At 40.1% G+C, this 23,288-nt stretch overlaps 1 protein-coding gene across 1 annotated transcript in view; it reads right to left on the reverse strand.

Annotated features, from left to right (window-relative positions):
• The window catches only part of TOP1 (DNA topoisomerase I), a 120,921-nt gene that overhangs the window by 73,044 nt on the left and 24,589 nt on the right, over nt 1-23,288 (reverse strand). Inside the window, exon 3 of the mRNA XM_043986192.1 lies at nt 962-1,064. Within this exon, the coding sequence (XP_043842127.1) occupies nt 962-1,064 (103 nt within the window). The remainder of the gene's footprint in view (nt 1-961; nt 1,065-23,288) is intronic.

Raw genomic sequence — 23,288 nt, forward strand, 5'->3', positions numbered from 1 at the left:
TTCATTAGCCTTTAAATCTAATTTTAAAAACATCAGTCTCTCTTCCCAACAGCTAGATCTTTGTCCTGAAGCAGTTCTATTTAAGATCTCATCTCAAATAATAAATGAAAGCGGTAATCATGGAGGACACAGAGAAGTCACTAGAAAAGTAAAACTCTTCCTGCCCTCAAGACATCTCCATCACATTTAAGTAAATTTGGGGCATTTTCAGAGAGGGAAAGCAATTTCTCCCTGCAGGAGAGTCTATCTACTATGTAAAAAAACACAATGAAAAGCAGTGCCAAAGCAGTCTCTTAACTTAACTGGTCTAATGTCTTCCTATTTATTACTGGTAGAATCTTGATTCCAAAGCTCTAGCTGAACTTTGAAAATTAACTGGGCCTCAATTTCCCTATCAGTCTGTCAAATGGTAGTCAGACTAAGCAATGTCTTTTTTGATGTTCTGATGTTTAATTTCTTCTATTCTAGAGTGTTCAGAGATCCAGGAAAGATCCATTCCTTCCACTGCCCCAAATCGAATGGCATTTCAATGGCAAAATATTCAGGATTCCTAGAGGACCAGTTAGATCTGTTGTTTTCAAAGAACTGTTCATCTTGAATGTTAAAATGAATGCATATTTTTTTTGAGAAAGGTAAAGACTTCATAATGTATATGTCCATAGTTCAAGGAAACTGATATCATAAGCAATGGTTTGGTACAAATAGATAAGAACACTGCTATTCCAAGTAGTTAGTCAAGGGCATTTATTCAGGGTTTACTATGTGCCAACAAAGCAGAACATTTATCATGGTCATCATCAGCCACTCCAGAGTAAAGGAACAACTGATAGTAAAATCTCCCTCTGCTTATTTTTACATTAGCACTACCTAAAATTCTCGTGAAATTAGCATTCGGGTGAGCTAAGACCCTACAGACCAATTATCTAAATAGTGATGCACTTACTAACAAAGATTCTCTTACCTATTACTGTGCTTGGACTTTTCCCGGTCTTTTTCCTTGTCCTTCTTGTGCTCTTTGTGTCGGTGTTCTCGATCTTTGTGTTTATCTTTGTGTTTGTGAGAATCTGCAAGCAGAGGAGGAGATGAGTCAGTCAAAGGAAGTCATGAGCTCTGGCCTGCTTGCCTGCCTTACTTAGACTGGCTGGATTGTTACCCAATTCGGCTTAAGAAACACAAAGAAGGCATTAAGTCTGCCTGACAGTGTTTATGCATAATTTCCCAAGAAGCTCAACAAGGCTTGCTCTAGGTTGCATGCAACCTACACATCAGCCAAGAAGCAAGCCTCTAGGGAGTGTGAGATTGGTCCTCCAACTCTTCTTTTATACCTAGCTTACTTTCTTATCACTTAGCCCAGCCAATTAAAATTCAAAAGAAGAACCATTTAATGACAGATGGCTCAGCTATTTGTGTGACTCCTGAGAAATCCAAACCTCTGGGGCTACCTCCTTCCCCCCAAATCAGTTAAGCTTTACTCAAAAATAGCCTTAGTGTTACCCTTTGTTACACAGAGGGTTCAATTTGAGTTATTAATTTAGTATATATAACCAGAAATGACTGGGATATGAAGCAGCAACAATAACAACACCCCCCCCAAAGCGCATCACTAAAAACTTAACCGAAACATGAAAATACAAGCCAATAAAATAAAATACAAGACAAGAAAGTAATAAAGCATCGGAAAAGGTAGGAAATACATCAGTGACAGAAACAATGACATACTTCTTAATGCAGGGAGAAGGTGAAGCAATGCTTGCTACAGCATTTACTGAGCGGCTTTTAAGTCCTGTGCAGACTTGTCATTGGAATGGATGGCACCAGACAGTTTGCAATCCAAGATTGAAAGATGCAGATAGCTACATTTAACTCACACTACTGTAGATCAAAAATTCAATAAACATTTATCAAGCACTTTTGATAAATAATAAAGCATGGAGGTGGGAGAAGAAGAAAAACATAAAGAAGGTGAAACAGTTCCTCACCCTCCACAGGGGGCAGTTTGCATTCAACTGAGGTGGAGACCAAAGTAAATACCAAAAGGTTTGCTTGTTTGTTTGTTTTTTAAGAAAAGGAAAGTGTTAACTGGAGGGATTAATCCAAAGCAACAAAGCATTTACTAAAGGCCTGCTACAAGACAAAGGTGGGCTCCGGGGACATAAACACAAAATGAACAATTGTTAGAGCCCTCAAGGAGCTTAGATCCTTTACAAAGGAGAAACAATGTTTAAACATGATTATGTGAGGAAAAGTCTCAGGTAAGGCTTTGTGGAAGATGTGGCACCTAGGCTAAGAATGTCTAAGGTGGAATGTACCGTTTGGGGAACAGCAGATAGGCAAGTTTGGTTAGGACATAGAGTATATGAAAGAAAGTAACCCTGGAAAAGAAAATTACCAGATTCTGAGAAAACCTGAAAAGACATCACAAACTGATACAGAGTAAAGAGAGCAAAACCAGGGGGATAACTTATATGATGATTACAACAATGTAAAGAAATACAAGTTTGAAAGACTTAAGTATGAACCATGCAATGAATAATCATGACTTCAAAACACTGTTGATGAAGCATGCTTCCCATCTCCTTGCTGGGAGGTGATGACTAGAGGTACAAAGCAAGATGTATGTTTTCAGGCATGGCCAAAGTGTAAATTTGTTTTGCTTGCCTATAATTATTGGTGCAAGGGAAAAATCTCTGGGGGATGAATGTTAGTGATTAGTGATAATGGAAAAAGAGACAGACAGACAGAGGCAGAGGCAGAGATACAGACCGATGATGCATCCATAAAACATTTTAAAATACTCAGAAGACAAAAAGCCAAGAAAAGGACACAAAAGGCAACTTTGTTATTGTTACTCCCTTGTAAAATTTAATGCACATGTTTTGGGAACAGGTGGTAGCTGATGGACAGGAGAGAGAGAAGTTGTGAATCCAGTTAGGACACTGTTGCAAGAGTCCAGGTGAAAGGTGATGGGGGCTTGAAATAGGTTGGTGACTATGTAATCAGAGAGGAAATAAATTCGAGAGCTGTGTGGTGGGGATAGTTTGGGCATAGCAAGTTAAGGAGAAAACTGAGGATGATTCCAAGGCTGTGGATCTGTTTACTGGAAAGATGATGCCTTCAAAAAGCTATGCCCCCCACACACACACACACTTGGTATCTGAAAGAGAAATAAACCATAGGAGGGAAGATAATGAGTTCTAATTAGAATATACTAAGTTTGAGGTGTCTATGAGACAATCCCTAACTTTGGATATAGGGCTGGAAGGGACCTCAGTGGCCATTTAGTCTGACCCTCTCATTTTACAAATGAGGAAACTGGGGCAGCTAGGTGGCGCAGTGGATAGAGCACCGGCCCTGGAGTCAGGAGGACCTGAGTTCAAATCCAGCCTCAGACACTTAACACTTACTAGTTGTGTGACCCTGGGCAAGTCACTTAACCCCAAATGCCTTAATTAAAAAAAAAACACAAATGAGGAAACTGAGAACCAGAAAGATTAAATGACTTGTCCAAAGTCTTACAGGTAAGTACAAATTAGAGGCAGGATTTGAATCCAGGTCCAAAAGGCAGTCGGCTAATGTGGAACTGGAGCCTCCGGGAGTTAGAGAAATCTGGGAGTCATTTGCATTGAGATAATCAGCAAAAACACCTGGAAAGGAGAAATTCGGCAAGAGAATCACAACAGCAGTGTCAAGAAAAGTCAAGGGAAAGAGTATCCAGGAAAAGAGGATGGTAAAGAGTGTCAAACGGGGCCAGTGTGTGAAGTAGGCTAAGCACAGAGAAAAGGCCACCACTTTTACTATGAGGTCTTCAGTGGTCTTGGGGAGAGTAGTTTCATTGGAATGAATGGAAAGCCAGACTGCAAAGGACTGAGAAACAGTGGGAGGGGAGGCAGTGAAGGCAATACACAGGTATAGGCACAGGCATAGGTGTACATGGTTTCTCCTAGGAGTTTCACTGGAAAGGGGGAAGATATCAGATGAAAGGATGAGGGGATAAATAGGGCCAAGTGAAGAGATTTTTAAGGATGGGAGAGACCTGGGCAGGTTTGTAGGCAACTGTAAAAGGACCTTTAGATAAGGAGAGATGAAAGATTTGGGATAGATGGAGGTGACAGAAGGGGATCAAAGGCACAGGTCTATTTAGAGACTAGAACACCATTACACTGTTGAGTACCTTGAAGGCAGGGACCATCCTTTATGGCTTTTTGTTTCTCTAGTGCTTGGCACTGTGTCCACACATAAGAGGTGATTAACAAAGGTTTCCTGTTTGACCCCCTGAGTTCAAATCCTACCTCAGATGTTTATGGCTATGTGATCCAAGGCCAGCTGCTTTGCCTCTATCACCCTATTTCCTAATATGCAAAATGGGGATAATAAAAGCACCTAGCTCCCAGGGTTACAAATGGTAAGCATATGCAAAGTGCTACATACATGCCAGACATTATTATATGACATTTAAAAATAACAAGAACTGGGGCAGCTAGGTAGCACAGTGGATAGAGCACCAGCCCTGGATTCAAGAGGACCTGAGTTCAAATCTGGCTCAGACACTTGACACTTACTTGCTGTGTGACCTTGGGCAAGTCACTTAACCCCAATTGCCTCACAAAAAAAACCCAAGAGCTAGCATTCATATAGTGCTTTAAGGTGTAGTAAAGAGTTTTACAAATATTATTTCATTTGATTCTCATTACAAACCTGAAGTAGGCGCTATTGCTGAAAGAGGTTAAATAATTTGCCCACAGTCTGACAAAGACAGCTTTGAAAAGGACTGGAGACTGGTGAGAAATGGGAAGGAGGTGAGAAGGTTGTGGTCAGAGAGAGAAATTTCAGAGTTCTATATGGATAAAATGGTATACGGAGACAAACTGAAGACAAAGGTCACAGAAGCTGAAGAGCTTACTAAACTGGGAGGCCAGGATGTTTGAGGGGACATCAATGCATCTGTGTGAATTTGCTAAGTATAACAGTAAATCCTGGGGTAAAGAAGACTGCCCAACTCCTTGAGAAAGGAGGGAAAATCCTCTTGTGGCTAGTAGATAACAGCAACAAGGATCTAGATAAGGTGAGAGAGATGGATGGAGTGAACCTCAAAGGAGGTCATGTTGATGAGTGAAGAAAGCTGAGTGAGAAGCTGCAAGTGGCAAAGAAGAGCAAGGGGTATGCCTATTCTTCCTCCTGGCCCAGTGCAGCAGAGGGAAATGAGCTGAGAGAGCTAAGAACACAATGTTTTCTTGCAGGAGCCAGGTTTCTGTTGAGTGCAAGCAGACAGAAAGAGTAAGAAGTCTAAGATGAAGAGAAACTTGTTAATAATGGAGCAGGGAGGGTACAATGGAAAGTGAGGGCAAAAATAGAATAGGGATTCAGGAAGGATGCACTGAAGTGGATGGGTATGAACAAGTGTGGACAAGTAACAGAAAGGAGAAAGGGGGTTTTGCCTAGGCACATGGCAAATCTGTGTTACAGGGATTAGAAAAGAAAAGGGTGGGATAGGAAAAAAGAACTCGTTAGCCACTGGATGTGGATGTAGAACCATTTGACTGGGCTTGCAAGTTCCTGCAATGGCAGAAAGTGGGATAGATTTGTTTTCACTCAAACATTGGGCAAGATAGGAGATCTGGTCAGGTAGTAACTAGTTAAGTATCTGGTAATGAGGTTGCCAGAGGTCCAACTGAAACTCAGGGTTTGGTGCTGGCTCCTTTGCCTCATTCCAAGATGTCTATAACACTTACCTATGTGACTCTTGGCAAGTCACTTAACAGTTTCCTTATCTGTAAAATGAGGGGGTTAGGCTAGAAGGCCAAGGAGGGCCTTCCCAGCTTTAGATCCATAAGACTAAGATGGTGAGGAATCGATTTAGATTCAGAATAATACTCCCTGCACATGGAGCCACACGGAAGGTAGTACCCTGAACTGCATTCTGAAGGAAACCAGGGATTGTAAAAGGGGGAAGTGAATGAGTAAGTGAATTCCAGGCACAGGGCTCAGCCTGTACAAATGCATGGAGATGGGAGATGGTTTGGCCAGAGTGTGGAAAGGGGAATAATCTGAATGAAGTTTGAGAAAGTTGGCAGAAGTGCCAGGAACTATTCTAAGTGCTTTACAATATATCTCATATGATCCTCACAACAATCCTGTAAGGTAAGTACTATTATTATCTCCATTTTACACTTGAGAAAACTGAAGCAGACCGAGGGTGACTTGCCCAAGGTCACAAAGCTACTAAGTGTCTGAGGCTGAATTCGAACTCAGATCTTCCTGACCTCAGTCCCCGTATTCTATCCACTCAGCCAAATAGAGGTTCCAAGACACAATAGGAAAATCAATGAAAATCTGTGAGTAGGGAAATGGCAAGGCCAGAACTGTAGCAGTTATGCGGAAGATGCATTTGAGTGGCCTTTCCCCCTTACTAATAACTCACATTGTGTTTCAGCTTTTCGAATCTTTTCAGTCAAAACTGTTCTTAGCAACGATGTGCTTTTTCATACATTCTTGGTTTGAAAATGGATTAACAAAAATGTCATATCACCAGTGCAGGAATGAGCAATTTGGGAGATGCAGGGCTTTTTGAACCAGGCCATCCTAAACCTGAACACTGTTCAACCTTGGGTCTCAGTGGCTAACAAGCCAGAAGGTCCTAGGGCAGAATGGCCCACCAAACCAGTATAAAGACAAGGTGATTTGGGAGAGGAAGTCTAGCTATCTGACATAAGTCTAGCTAGCCATAATAACAACGGTTAGCAATCAAGGGATGGCCCATGCTTCTAGGGAGGCCTAGCCCTCGGGTGCCCCCCAAATAAAGCTTGACATCAGAGCCAGAGCAAATCAAGCACCACAGCTTCAATCTGACCAGCAGTGTTTGGCCTCGCTTGTGGCTGGATCCGGAATGAAGGTCACATCACTCGGCCATGCTATGATAACATAGGGATTACAGTAAAGTGGGGACACATTGTTAAGAAGATATTGCCAAGCTTTTAAGATTAATCTGACAAATGATAGCTTAATTATAGGGGGAAATTGTTCTAAGTAACTAAAAAGCATTAGATTCAAAATTAAAAGGAAACTAAAGGTATGACAACAAACCAACTCCAGGTATGTTTGAAGTAACCAGTGAAAAATTATCTGGAAATTTCTCATGATGCCAAGAGTTTCAAGGGCACAGTCCTATTTCTCCTTCCTCTCCCAATGGAGTGACTATTCCAAACATGCAGAAGCACCTTCTACAACATGCCCCTTACTAAGAATGCATTTATGGAGAAGCATTTATGGTTGCATCTGGTTAGTTCTGCTGGTGCCATCAAGGTACTGGGTATAAACCTCAAATTCATTTATTCAAAAAACTACTTCAGTGCCTACCATCAGTAGGCCCAGTGTTCTGTGCTAGGAGAAATAAAAAGATAAGTGTGATGGATTTCCTGCTATCATGGAGTTTATCACTTAGTATGAGAGATCAAACCTAGCTACAAATGAATGAAATCAAAACAGAATGGGATTCCTCAGATCATTCAGAGCAGCTTTCTGAACGTTTCTTAATAGTTTGGATGAAAATGTAGATGATACCAATTTTGTGATCTTAAACTTCATTGAACTTCTCTGGACTTCAGTTCTTTTGGCTATAAGATAAGGGGGGGGGGTGTTAGACTAGGCCATCTAAAGATCCTTTAGTTTTAAGTCCCAGGAGCCTATGGATTGACATATTTATCAAAAAGATGACACATCGTTAGGAGGAATAACTGAAGTGGTGGACTACTGAAGAATAGCGAAACTAATGAGATCAAATTTAGCGTGTGTAAAACACACATTTAAAAAACATTCCTTGCAAAGTACATATTTATCGCTTATAGTGAAATTAATTTAGTAAATTACTAAATGTATTAGAAGCAACTGAACTCTCTAAAATTAGTCATTTACCTCCAGGTATTTTTAAAAATACATCATTATATTCAATTTTATTGGTTAAGAGAAATGATTAGAAATAAAAAGCTCTAATCCCCTGCACTTTAGATCAATAAGAAACCCAGCTGACAAATAGGTCATGGCAATAAACTTCTCATTTTTGAAGCATTCAGAAATTCTGGATGAAGCCAATGTAGCCTCTGACAAAGCAGCGGGGCCAATAATGCAATCTTGAAAATAGCTATTTACCTATGCACCTAAGGTGAATAATATTTTGTTAAAGAACAGAAGAGCTTGCTGACTTCTTTTCACTGCAATACTATGATAATTCCAAAAGGATGAAGGGAACAAGTAGAAGGTGCTTTTTTTCTTTTCTTTCTTTTTTTTGGGAGGGGGATGGCGGTGGGGAGAGGAAGGGGGGGTCAGTCCTAACAAGGCACTCCAGAGAAACAGATTTAGGTCCAATAAGGACTTAACTAAACAGACAGAACTAGGATAAAGTCAGAGAATCCATTATTGATTACTAAGTGAACAAAAGTAAAGAGGAAGGGTAGTAGAGACTACCTTTCATTTTAGGAAAGGGTACTTGTGACTTTATATTACAAAGGCCTAATGAGTCAGTGTCAAAGGTAAAGAGAAATCAATTCTAAAGAGTTTGTCTCCAAAGCTCATGAAACTGTGGAAAATGGAGAGATGTGAGAGAGAAAAAAAAGAAAGATATAAACTGGACAATAATTCAGTTAAGCAGATTTAGAACTGGTTGAATGGTTGGACTCAAAAGTGTAGGCATTAATGGTCTGATGCCAGTTTGGAAGGTGGTATCTTGTGGAGCGCCCTAGAGATGTCTGTTGTATTTTACTCAGGATTGGCTGAAGGCACGTATGGTTGGCATAGCTTACCAGATTTTCATGACAGAAAGTTGGAGAGATAACTAACAAAGCGAATGACAATCCAGATCCAAAAAGATCTTGACAACTTCGAACGGGGCCCAAGTCTAATAGCATGACGTTTAATGGGAACATACATCAAGGCTTATACTGGGGCGCCAAAAAAATCAAGTGCAGAGGACAAGATTAGGGAGGCGAAGTTAGGAAGTAGCTTATCTATAAAAGATCTGGGGATGGGAGGTTAGTGGACTATAACCTCAATGAATCAATATCCCCCCAAAGCTAATGCAATTAGGCTGCATTAAGAGGGAGTCAGGAGCCCCACTCTACTCTGCCCTGGTCAGGCCATATCATGAGTGTTGGATTCAGTTCTGGATACCACATTTTTAGGAGAACACTGCTAGTGGGAAAATGTCCATCCAGAAAGGCAACCAGGATGGTGAAAGGCCTTGGAAATCACAAGACTTAGAGTGGGTGCGATAACTATGGGCAAAGGCTTTACTTGAAGGGCTGCCATGTGAAAGAGGGATCAGATCCATTCTGCTTGGCCCCAGAAGCCAGAACTAGCAAGAAGGAGTGGAAGCTCAAAAGAGATTTAGATTTGAAAAACTTTCTAACCATTAGTTCTCCAAATGTAGAATAGGCTATCTTGGGAGGCAGCAGGTTCCTTCTCACTCCAAGTCTTTAAGCAAAGGATTAAAAACTTTGTCAAGTTACAGGGAGGATTTTTCAAGGAGTCTGGCTATGTGGTCTTAGAGATCTCTTCCAATTCAGATTATGTTATTCTGAAATTGTCCTTTGAAGATGTGTCTGTATCTACATACATGGGGATAGAAAAATACACACACATGTATATATATGTATGTATATATGCACTGTATGTATGTATGGGCAGCTAGGCATGTCAGGTACCCATGCATGTACAGAAATATTAGATGCCAGAGCAGAAATGTATTTTGGTATGGATCTGATGGATGATTCTTAAAAGGAGATGTGAATCTTGTAATCTCTATCTATTTCTATCCTTGAGAATCTCAAGCTAAATATGAAATGAATGACTACTCAACTACCTTCAATGAATGGGATTCTAAAAAATGTATCACAATGTTGTTATATTTAGCACTGTGTGACCTTTTAAAAAAATGCAGCAGGGATTTTTCCAAAGATGAATGTGTATATATTAAACTAACAGATTGGGGTCAGCACCTTGGCCTCTTATGCTGGAAAATATTTCTGCCTCCTTGCCCAACTGCTACAATTTAGTGGACATCTTTTATAAAAAATTTTGGAAGGGAGGTCTTAAAGGTTCTACAGCAAGTTTCTTTTGGTTTCCAAGTGAAAGCTGGCACATATTAGAACAAAAGAGCATGCTGGCTTTATCAGATGGTGGATCAGGGAGCTGGTATAAGATCCTTTGACACTTCAGGCTTGTTGGCTAAGCTGCTGCCTTGCCAAGTCCCTGTGTTGTGACCTACAGGACACCATGCAAAACTGTCAGAAGAGATGACAGGGGCAGAAATAAATGTTAGCACCATCCTTTAACCTGAGGAAATGGAGGCAAATAACAAAGTGCTCCATTCCAGATTAACTACTAACTCCTTCAAAATGCACTACTTTCCACCACTGTGCATTAGAGCAAAAGGGGAGATGAGTATAACAAAATTGAAGAGAGGAGGCCAGCCTTATCCTAGGAGAGTATTCCAATTCATCAAAATTTCAGTTACTTTGAATTTGTTGCACTTCTTGCCTGGAGAGGTGGAGAGGAGTGTTTGGAAGTATTCTGCATGCTTTTTGTACACCCCAAACAAACCTTGGAATGTTGAACTCACACCACCTCTTCCTAATAATGATGATGATGATTGAGAGTACCTATACAGCCATTTAAGATTTGCAAAGCATTTCACATACAATCATCATCTTTGATCTTCACAATATTTATTCCTATTTTACAGAAGAAAAACTGAGGCTTAGCATGGTTTAAATGACCTGTCCACAGTTTCATAGCAAAGGTGTCAAGAGGCAGGATCTGAGGCCAGGTCTCTCCTGACCTCAAGTTGAGAATAATTCTGTTTCGTAATAGTCTATTCCAATTTTCCTTTGCAAAGAATGGCACTTGATAGACAAAAAGAATTCTCAATAAATCCCACTTTCTTATGTGTCATCTCCCCACTCCCCCTGCCTTGTCCCTGGTTAGTCCAAGGTTTTGAACCTTCATTGGGACTTATCACAAAATAAATTCTGGTCTCTCAAGAAGAACAAAATTCTCCTCCATTAAAAATATGCTTTAAAAAATAAAGATGTTAAAAGACATCACACACTATACTTTTCCCCACCATAGTTTACTTTATATAGCTGTCTGCCTTTTAGTCTTAGCTCTGCTAGTAGTTTAAAAGGCAGCTAAGCACAGCACAAAGTTCCACCATTTTTGCCTGTCTACATAGCTTAAACAAGACATGCACCTAGTCAATAATGCAAGTCAGCAGGGTCAAAGTTCATCCTTTCCTAATTGGGCAGCATTAAAGGAGCTTCTTGATAGTTGGCAAAAATGGGAGATTTGGGTCTTGCCTACCTAGATAGTCTTGCTCAGATATGAACAAGCCCTCAGATACAAAGTAACATTTCCACTGGATTGGATTTGCTCTTTAAGTCAATCAGATATGGCTTCCAGAAGAAATTTCAGAGATAATTCCACTTATGACAATACTTTTGTGACTCTGGAAAAGTCATTTCACCTCTGAGCCTCAATTTCCCCATCAGCAAAACAAGTTTTGCAATTCCTACTTCAAAATGTTTTTGGCTCAAATGAGATCCTACATATAAAGTGCTATGCAAACTTTAAAACATTTTGTAAATGTCAGTTATTTATAATTCTGTCAGGGTGAAAAGGGAAGCATAGAAAACAGTATTAGTAAAATTTGGTTCACCTAAACCAAAGGCTCTGAACACCTACAATGTCAATCCTAAAGGGACCAAGACCATTCTAACTTAAAGAACAAGGTGAAAAGGGCTATCTAAATAAGCAGAGGGGTGTGTGTGTGTGTGTGTGTGTGTGTGTGTGTGTGTGTGTGTGTGTGTGTGTGTGTGTAAAAGAGAGAGAGAGAAATTTTACCAAGTATCGGGGTAATTTTTTGCTGCTTACTGCTAATAGCATTTAAAAGATAAAGATAAACTCAATACTGGAACAAAATGTATCAACTTATCAAATTGATCAAATAATGACTAAGATCCTACTAGGTTCAAGGTCTCATGTATCCCAAAACAAAAAGAATAGTTCTCAATGGGGAGTCACGAAGGCAACTAAACAAAAGTAATTTATTTAGAATGCATTCTTTTTTTTTTTTTTTTGGTGGGGCAATGAGGGTTAAGTGACTTGCCCAGGGTCACACAGCTAGTAAGTGTCAAGTGTCTGAGGTCAGATTTGAACTCAGGTACTCCTGATTCCAGGGCTGGTGCTCTATCCACTGCACCACAAAAGTCATTTATTTATAAAGTAAAGTATTTATAAAGGGCCTACTACGTGCCAGGCACTGTGCAAAGCTAGGTATTACAAAGAAAGGACAAACAATATCGGCTCTCAAAGAGCTTACAATCTAATCAGGGGAGATAACTCGTAACTATGTATAAACAAGATATATGCAGGATCAACTGAAAATAAACACAGAGGAAAGAACCACTAACTCAGTGGGACCAGGAATGGCTTCTTGCTGAGGTAAGGTTTTTGCTGAGACTTGAAGGAAGACAGCCCTTTGGCATTTTATTCTCTTGACACTCAGAGGTAAGGGCAAGAGAACCGCAGAAAATTGCAGAAGTCAAGAAGATGACAAAAAAGTCAAAGATTGAAGATGTCATGCAGGATCAGAAATTGAAATCTGTGTATCCCAGCAACTGGAACAGTACCGGGATGTGGTAAGTGACTCAATTAGCCACTCAATGGCCTCCCTTCTGCATTATAAAGTGCTAGGGATCACCCTAATGATAACCAAACTAACGACAGCCAACTCAATTATTATGTAAGTGTTTTAAGGTTTACAGAGCACTTTCCTCACAACAATCCTTTGCGATAGACTTCAAGCACCAGCATCTGCATTTTACAGATGGGGAAACAGGATCTGGGAGGTCAAATGATTTGCTGGGGGGGGTATAGATCTAGCATCAGGGCCAGACTTCAAGGCAAAGAAATACAGAATTTTAGATCAGAAAGACATATCAAAGATTGTCTAGTCCAAATCCATCATTTCACAAATGAAAGAAACTAAAGCCAAAGGTCAAAAGAAAGTAAGTAGAAGATTTAGGGTTCAAATAAGTCTTCTGGCTATCCCCTATTGTCCACATAGGGCACTTGGCTGTTGACAAACACCAACTCCAATGACTGGGCAAGAAAGGAATAGATGCTTCTTTGGCTTCCGACTCAAGTTCAAATGAAACATTTCTACAACTAGCTTTTAATACAGGGTGTAGAGACCTGCCCAATCTCTACACAGAATTATCACCCCTTTTCACTTAGTAAAACATACCTAGTTCTCTGACCCAACGACTACCTCCCCTAGCTTGCTGTATGCCAAATAGTGTGGCAGTGTTATAGCAGCTGAGCCTTGAGAAAGGCTGATGGGAGGCGCTTGGGGCAAGGTCAGAGCCAGGCCATCACCATGGAGATTCATTCAGGGGGAGCCAAAGGCAAGACTGCCAAAAGGGGAACTCCAGGAAACTAGGGAAACTGAAGGCAGGCTAGCAGCCATGGAGGAATCAGCAACAGGCAGTAAGAGAATGTGAGGAAGTTTGCGGTGGTCACTATGTGGTCACTGTTTGACTCCCAGGCTGCTCCATTTTTAAAAGAAGTTTTCTTGGTACATTTTATTTAAGAGGTCTCTTGTAACAAAACAAAACTAACAATATAGTGACCTCATCTGAAAGTGCATGCAACATTTTACATCTGTAGCACTCCCCCCATCTCTATTTTTAAGATAAATTTTAATGAACAAGTCTATTTTCTTTTCCCTCCCACCTCCCACCCCATTAAAAAAGTAAAAGAAAAACATTCCTTACAACAAATATGCATGGTCAACCAAAATAAAGGTCACTGGCTGTATACAAAAATATATGTGCCTCATTCTGTACCCTAAATCTGTCCCCTCTGCTAGGAAATGGATAGCAGGTTTCCTCACTGGTCCCTTGGGGTCAGGGCTTATGCATAGAACATGGGTTAAAGTGTGAGGCAAGAGATTCCTGGGAAGTTTCCACATGAACTTCTCTAGCCCTTAGCCTTCCCTAAATCCTAGGTACTACAGGTGTCACAATCGCAGCTGGTCATAATCTCTGTGGCTGTGGTAATGGGGGCTGCAAAATTCTCAGGCCTTTAGGAGAGTCTTGGAGTTCAGGAAAAGGGAAAAAAGGAAGTAAATCTGGTTCTGTCAGGGTGAACAGTAGAATGGTGACAGCCAGGAACTTATGGGAAGGGGGCTCAATGTGCTGGAGTGGGAGAGGTTTCTGGGTTCAAATCCCATCTCTGATGCTTACTACCGATGTGTTCTTGGATAAGTCATTTCACTTCCTGCCCCTGTTGCCTATATTTCCATCTATGTAGACAGATATAGACAGCCATATCTATAATTGATACCTAGCTCTATCTACAGATATTTATCAATAGACATAAATAGCAATAAAATGTGGGAGTTAGCCAGGAAGGCCTCTGGGGTCCCTTCTACCTTCAGACCTATGAGCCTAAGATCGTAAGTTTAAAGCCAGGTCATCACCATGGCGATCTGTCAAGGGCAGCAAAGGAGTAACTAAGGAGAGGTTGCCAGTAAGGGAAATCCAGGAATCATCACCAGGGAAACTCAAGCCAGTGTGCAACGCACACAAGAATCAGTAACAAGGAAGAAGAGAATGCAGGGGGAGGGGGACTGGGGAGAGAGAAAGAAGCTTGCAATCCTCAGCAGGAGTAACTATTAACTCACTGAACTGCCATGGAGTGCTGTGCACTGCCTAAGGCCACCCATATTTCTGAAAATGTTCCACACAACCCGGGCACAAATCGACAACCTCTAAGTAGATGTACAAAACCAAAAATGACTAAATTGGACAAGCTTCACAATAACTTGGCCCAAGGTTCATCTAGGTCCCAAGCAGTTATTTACTTGTTATGTTGGCTGAAAAAGGTTAAAAAATTTTGGAACTCAAAGATCACAGTCTAACCCCATTGCTTAGTAGCAGAAACTGAGCTCAAGATCTTGTGACTCACCCAAAGTCACCTACTGAATGGCAGGGTGCAATAATCCAAACCTCCCAACTTCCAGTTCAAGGCTTTTCCCATTATCCCACTCTATACTTCTAGTGATCCCACCTCACTGTTGCTAATGACCTTTCCCCTCAGATTTCACAGAGCTCTTTGATTTCTAATTAGTGCATTCGTCATGTAACACATACCATTGTATAGTATAACTATCTATTTTGGTGTCTCATCCCCCTACTGAACTGCAATATCCTTTAAGGCAGGGATCATGTTTTATGCAAAGTGTGTACCTCCGTCAGGGCCTACCACAGGAGCAGATGTTCAATAAGTGCTGTTTTGTTGCTGTACAGTGAATACATATGACAGCCAAATTAGGATTCAAAATTATCTTCAAAAGGCTAAGAACCTGGAGTCCAAACTAACAAGATGAATTTTAACAGGAATAAATGTAAGGTGTGTAGATTCTTAAATATGGATTCTTAAAACAATCATTCGACCATATACAAGGAAAAGGGGCTGTGACAGAATAATAACAGCAATTCACATGAAAAAGACTCAGGACTTTTTGTTGACCACAAGCTCTATAAGCACTAATGGTATGATGTATTATTGGGTTGCATGTGTGGGTCATTATGCAACAGCCACTCCTTCCACCTGATCTGACTCACATGAGGTTTGCTTCTCTTATATCTATAGCCAGGTTTGGTCTCTCTAAAGGAGGCAAGAATCCGTTTTTGAAAAAGCACATGAAACTCTGGCCTACATTAAACCTAGCAGTTCACTTCAGCCTGGGAGCCAAAAAAACCTCCAGGTCTTTTCCAGTGCATAAACAGCACCAGCCAATATCCTGGTGAGCAGTTTGATTTCAGCAAGGAACTGGCTAATACTGTTGCCAAATTTATTCCATGTAGGATTGGGACTAAGGTCAAGTCAGCCCCAAGCAGGAATTTGTAACATGCTATTAAGGAGGAAAACTATAAGGAACTGAGTCACACCCATGGCACAGAAATCAAATCACTTCCTCATCTGCCAAAGTTCACTGTGATGCAAAAGTTGTTGGAACTGCAGAGGGATTACAGCCATGTACAGGAGCGTGCCCTTTGCTTCCTTGTAAACAAATACATAGTATGCTCTGGCCAAAAGAGTTGTGACAGTATTCATGGGATTAAGTTCTTGAAGGGACCTTAAGAGATCACTTAGTCTAATCCTATGATTTTTGAGATGAAAAATTGAGAGGCCCAGAAAAGTTAAGGGATTTCCCCAAGGTCATATAGGTAAGTAAGTGGGGGCAGCTAGGTGGCGCAGTGGATAAAGCACTGGCCCTGGATTCAGGAGTACCTGAGTTCAAATCTGGCCTCAGACACTTGACACTTACTAGCTGTGTGACCCTGGGCAAGTCACTTAACCCCCATTGCCCCACAAAAAAACAAAAACAAAAACAAAAAAAACCAGAACAAAATACAAGTAAGTGGTATTTGGACAGTGTAGATCAAATAAATCATGCTAGTTCTGGCCGGCCCTCCCCCATCTTCCAATTCAGTCCTTCTCAAGCCCCTAATGTTTCAACACTAAGTGCATCTATGTAACAGGATAAGTTTTCTCAAACCTCACCATTAGGTCTGTTAGTTCAGTTCAAGTTAAAAGATTGGGTTGGATATAGAATGAGTTATTAAAGCATAAGCTCACATTCCAGAATAGCTAGTATCAGTAATCACATTCAATGGAACAGAACGGAACAGAAAGGGAGCTAGCTGGATTTGGAATTCAGATGACTTCAGTTGCAATTTTTGCCACTGACAGTTGTATGACCTTGAGCAAGCCATTTCATTTGCTCTAAACCTCAGCTTTCCTTGTGTGTAAAATTAGGATACTAATCTCCACCTGCTTCACAGAAGACCAATAGAGCTTGTATACTCTAGAAATTTAAACTATGATTATTGTAACTAATAGGATCATAGATCTAGAACTGGAGGGCATCTTAGAGGTCAATGAGTCTAAACCCCCCATTTTAATGAATAAACTGAAGCCACTGAAGAAAGGATAAGTAACAGCTCTCAACTAATCCTCCTGATTATTTAACAGCTGCATCAATGGAGTTAAAAAGCGCCACAAAGGTTTGGAATGTGGATCCAGTCCTGGATTAATTATGCATCTGACACCTAAGGAGTGAAGATTGGCCTAACTAAACATAGAGAGACCCATCACCAGAAGTAATTCACCAATACTTTCTAAGGCATGGGGGGGTGGGGGTGGGGAGTGTGTGTGTGTGTGTGTGTGTGTGTGTGTGTGTGTGTGTGTTTACAATTTGTGCTGGGGTGAGGATTTAAACAGGTGAAGCATTTGAATGTCCCGAATTTTCAGTCTTAAAAACAAAAAAACCCTCACTAGATCCTTCCATCCATGCTTACTAAGCCTCCTATCTTTTTCCTCCCCTTTCTTTGGAAAAAGAAACCTACACTGGGTGCTTCCAATTATTCTCCTCTCCCCCTTTTCTAAACCCGTTGCAGTCTGGCTTCTGACCTCAAGATTTAACTGACCCTGATCTTGACAAAGTTACCAATGATTTCTTAAATGCCAAATATAATAGCCTTGTTTAAAAAAAAATCTTCCATTCTTCTTACCCCTTCGCAGCACCTGACATTGTTGACAACCTCCTCCAGGACACTCTCAGTTCTTCTATCAATGTGACTACTTTCTCAGTCTCCACATCACGTCCACTACCTACAAGGTGTTCCTCAAATCTCTTTCCTGGCCCTTCTTCTCCTTTCTCTTTATATTCACACATCTGGTAAACTCATCAACCCCCATGGTGTCTATTATTGCTACAATGCTGATGAATCTCAGATGGATATATCCAGCCCATGTCTCTCTCTTGGGCTCTGGTCCTACATCAATTGCCTACAGGTCTTTTGCACTAGATGTCCTGTAGGCATCTCAACAACACATCCAAATCTAAATTGCCCTCAAATCTCCCCTTCTTCCAAATTTCCTTGTTACTGTCAGAGGGCACCACCACCCTCCCAGTCATTCAGTGTTATCCTTGACATCTTACTAACACCACATTTAATCAATTTCCGGGTTTTCTCTTTTCTGCCTCTACAATATCCCTTGTATAATCTTCAATTCTAATTGGTATCGCTGCCTCAAGTCTTCCCATGCTTTTCCAAATTCTTCATATTCATTATTCTTTTGGTGCCAGAATATTGCATTATGTTCATGTACTACAATTTGTTTAGTCATTGCCCAATTGATGAACACCCACTTTGTTTCCAGTTCTTTGCTATCAAATAAGTTCAGCATTAGTTTAACAAAGGCCACATTGCTACCAAAGAAATAGACTATGCCTGGTATGTTTTAAAACTAAGGAAACTCATTCCAGGGCAGATAAAGAGCTGGTCTTACTTGATAAACGCTAGCTGCAGTTGTGGTCAGCAAAATAAAGAGTATTTATTTTGTTCTCAAAAAAAAAAAAAAGATAACCCAAAGAACAAAACATGTCTCTGGTTGGGTACTCCTACCTTGACCCATCTGAATCTGGGCTTCAGGAGAACCCTAAGCTGAATTTTGAGGGAAAAGAGTTTTCCCCCAGTTCCTTTCCATACTTGCTACAGTTAAGGCAGAATATCAGGAAGCTAGACTGGAAATCCATCTTGGTCCCAAACTTAAATCTGTTTTCCATTGCCAGTAAGTTTCCCCAACAATATTTAACAATGTCTCCAAGTGAAAAAAAAAAAGATAAAATTCCAAGATTTGGCTAGTCTCTCGAGACCATGCCCACCCACAACTCCTAGGGTGTACTAGAGACCCAAACACTATTTCTGGTGAAAATGATATTTTGTTTACCTGGGATTTTTTTTTTTTAAATAATGGGGAGAATTGTGCATCTGGCTTAGAAATTCCAATTTGGAAAGTACCCTGGAGAAGATGATAGCATTTTGGAATTTTAAACAATCAACTAAATATCCATTCAATTAGTCCTACAAATATTTCTTGTGTACTGTGCTTTGTACATGATGAACTAACTATACCATTATAATCAAGTGGGTGGGGAGGTGGGGGATGAGAAAGCTGCCACCAACACACAATTTTATGCAATATTTTCACAAGGGAAAACTTCTTTGAGGAAACTTGAATTCTCAATATTTAGTCTATAACTACTGATCTCTCAACTCCTCTGGGAATCTCCCACCCCATCCCCCACCCCCGCCTCAACTGCACATGCACACAGAAATGCACTAAGGAGTACTGCAGTCTCTAAGAATGTTTGCTTGCAAGAAATCAAAACAGCAGCTTCTACTCACATCAGGCACATGTGTAGTTCAGTGAACCAACATGAAAGCTAGTGAAATTGAGAGCTCTAGACTTTCCCCACAGGGTTAAGAGTCATAACTAATTAAAAATCACACATAGATTAATTTGCACACCATTTCTACATAAAACTCAGCCTTCAGTAATACCAAATCATCATTTGTAAGATCTTCATAAAATCCTTAGAAGACGGGAACCTAGAACCCTTAAATGCAACAGATTTACATTACAGATAAGCAGAGGCAATCTTTTAAAATCTTATAAGCAGCCCTCATTTGTCTGATTGAGCTCCACTGATCATAACAGACAATAGTTTTCTTCAACAACATTTTTCAAGCCTATTCATCCTAGACCAGGATCTAATAACCATGTATCACAATAAATTCTAAATGAATATTGCAACCTAAATATAAAAGGCTGTAGCAAAAAACTAGAAGTCCATCTACTGGGAAATGAATGAACAAATCGTGGCATATAAATGCTATGGATATTTTTATGTTCTAAGAAATTACCAATATGAAGGATCCAGAGAAATTTGGAAAGACCTGTCTGAACAGATTCAGAGTAAAGTGAGCAGAATCAGGAGGAGAACATACACAATGATAAGAATAATGTAAACAAACAATAAGTGGAACTCTGAGTAACTGTAATAAGCAATCTTGATCTGCAAGAACAGCTCGATGGTGTGTACCTCCCCTTCTTTCATCAGGCAGCTGGGAGATGAGTACGTCAGAATGGTTACTGGGTCACTTGGTTTTATTTACATTTTTTTTTCTTTGAATTCTCAATGGGAAGTATATCATGAAATGGTTGTAATAGAAAACCAAAATGTAGCAATAAAAAAATCACTTTTAAAGTGATTTTAAAATATTCATTAATATAGTCTGAAAGGCTGTAGAAATGTGACAGGATGGTACAGTAGAAGGGACATTGGACTTGAAGTCTTGGAATCTGTATTTCTTGGAGCCACAGTTTCCTTATGTACAAAATGAGACAAAAATGGATCTACTACTTAATTCATAGGGTTTACTGTAAGGGTCAACTGAGCTATAAAGCATTTAATAACTGTAAAACTCCACTGTGAGCTATTATGCAAAGTGTCTGATGGTTTACAGAAGACATAACACTTTGAGATCCTAATATTGTTCTGAAATAGCAGTAGCTAGGGAACCCAATGCCAAATGCTCTCCACAAGGGGATTATCATACACTATGGCAGCTAATCCACAAGTGCTTTGTACAGGCTTAACCAAATGGATATTTACATTTATTACTCTAACCTGGTTAGGGGAAAGTCCTGCCAAAATAACCAGTGTGCTGTGCTAATAATGGACTGATCTAGACTTCAATTTCAGAGATCAGAGGGTTAACTTGAGAATGCTTTCTCTTTATGCCTTTACAACCCTGGGATTGCCTTAATCCATCTTTTCAGTTCCTTCCTGTCCATGGTCTATTTTCTACCCTTCACTTCACAGCCTTTACCCTCACCCTAGCCAACAGTCCATTCTTTTAAACACTGACCCTAACAGCTTCTCTTTCCACCCGAAATGATTTCTTTTCTTTTCTTTTCTTCTTTTTAAATAGTAACACAATAAAGCAAAAAGAGCTGATGTGGTCAGGGAATCACAATCAACAAAGTTTCAACAGTACGCCGAGGATAGTTACTACATTCTGAAGACTGCAGACACATTTAAAGCTGGATGATGGCTGCTCAGTTACATGCCAAGAGCTAAATGCCACCCAAAAAAGTAAATTCTATTCAATAGCTGCAATGAGAGATAGTGGAACAATGCATTTTGGAAGAATTATGTTCTCTCATGGGGCTTAAGACAATGTTTTCAGATTCGTCTACTGACCAGAAGAACCACTGCACTGATGACAATCTGCCTATAGTTTGTGTTAATAAAATTTAACATTTCAATAGACTGTAGTGGGGCAACATGATTCAAGTATCAATTGCCTAGAAAAAGAAAGTGCATCCGACTGCTGGGAGGCTGGATTTTGTTTGTTTTTTAAGAAGATTGACCAAAGAGGAATTCTGAATATACCATCTTTCAATCTCACTGCTACTCTGCCAAGGGAAAATTCTAGTACCTCATTACTAAGCTTTATTGATAATTCTAAAGCTGTTGCTAAAAATGAGGGTTGTGATTTACCAAATCTAGGGAGAACAGTTTTTTCTTATATCTAGGGCCAGTTATATAAAAAGTCATTAAGTTTGACCTAGTGATAGCACTATCAGGCATATGCCCTAAAGAGATTTTATTTATTTATTTTTCCCATAGAAGCCTGCTTACTGAAAGCATTTTATTTCATTTTACCTAAATAGATTCAGAAAGAGAAAAAGGCAATATACAAAATCTACAATATATGCCAGAAGCTTTTTCCTTTTTAAATGGAAAAGAACTGAAAGTTAGAGAGGCACCTATCAATTGGGGATATAGCTGAACAAATTATGAATATGAATATCAGGTATATGAACAATTATGCCGTAAGAAATTATAAAAGGGATGGTTTCAGAGGAAACTTTGTTAGACGTATGTGAACTAATTCAGGTTGAAGTGAGCAGAAACAGGAGGCCACTTTATTTAAAAAACCCAACTCTGATCAAAGTAATTGCCATCCATAATTCCTACACACAAATGAGGAAGCATGCTACTTACCTGACGACAAAGAGGTGACAGACTCAGAATGCACAACGAAATACACATTTTTGGACTTGGACAATGTGGGAATCCATTTTGTTTGACTATACATATTTGTTTCAAGGATTTTGCTTTCCTTTTTTTCAAGTGGAAGTGATAATGGAAAGGAGAGGCGGGGTTAAATTAGGAATAGTGTCCCCCCTCCATCCAAATGAAAAGAGAACAGAGGACCAGGAGACCTAGACAAGCAGGACAGTTTTGAAAGTTAAATGTGGAAAAGCAGCTTTGTGTACAACCCCCCCCCCTTTTTGTTCTATAACACATACGGAATTGTTTAGTGTTTAAGTTTAGTGTTTACACGTAAATTGTTGCTTTTAATGTGCTCAAATTCTTTGGTGAAATGGGGAGGTTGGGGAACTAGCGAAATAATGTATAATTTTTCATATCCATTTAACTTTTAACATGATTTCCCAAGGAACATATGCATTTACTACATATAAATAAATGTGACAACACTGTATAATGGAATGCGTGCTGAAAGAGAAATGAGAAGCCCTGCCTGAGTTGCACGCTTGCCTTTGCTATTGTATGGCATGGATTTGGGAAGGTCACTTAACCTTTCTGGGTCAGGATTCCTTCTCTGTAAAACAGAAGGGGAGCTGAGATAGAGAGAGGGTCAGACAACAATGATCCTTTCCAGCTCTAACAGTCTTCGCGGTTATTTAACTGGTTTGGCTCATGATTAGAAAAAAAAAATTGAGTACAGAAGGAAACAATGTGCCAACTGTGATTGTACTGGAAATCTTAGGGTGATACCGAGGCCCCAGGGAAATGGGCCTCATCCCCAAATTCTCTCAGCAACAGCTCAGCAGGTCATAGTCAATCATTAAGCCAAATCGCTACAGGTGCTGCAGATTGCATTTTCAATTCCTAGTGCAACACAGCAGAACTCTACTTTTCTAAAAGACAGGTTGAGATGACAAAATCAGGCCCAGGTGAAGATTTAAAAGTCCTCAGCTAAGAAAAGGCAGGGGTTTCCCATTGTAGAGTAAGTGGGAGTGCTATTTAAAAAAAAAAAAAAAATTAGTTGTTGAGAGGGAGCCACTGTGGGGAGAGGAGCTGAGGAGAGAGCATATCCACCCCTTACTCAGAATGAAGCCTGGGTCTAAGTCTGTTGGAAGTTGAATGGGAAGGAGCAATTCCAAGCTGCCAGGCCCTGGAACAGAGCCAGAAGATCTTTTGTTTAGATTAGTATTTGGATGAGTAAAGCTCTCTGCTAAGAAAAGCAAAGCAGGTAAGTCCTAGCAGTGGACTGGGAGAGGAAAAG

This window comes from Dromiciops gliroides, chromosome 2 (genome assembly GCF_019393635.1).
Source record: "Dromiciops gliroides isolate mDroGli1 chromosome 2, mDroGli1.pri, whole genome shotgun sequence".
In the NCBI taxonomy this organism is placed as follows: domain Eukaryota; kingdom Metazoa; phylum Chordata; class Mammalia; order Microbiotheria; family Microbiotheriidae; genus Dromiciops; species Dromiciops gliroides.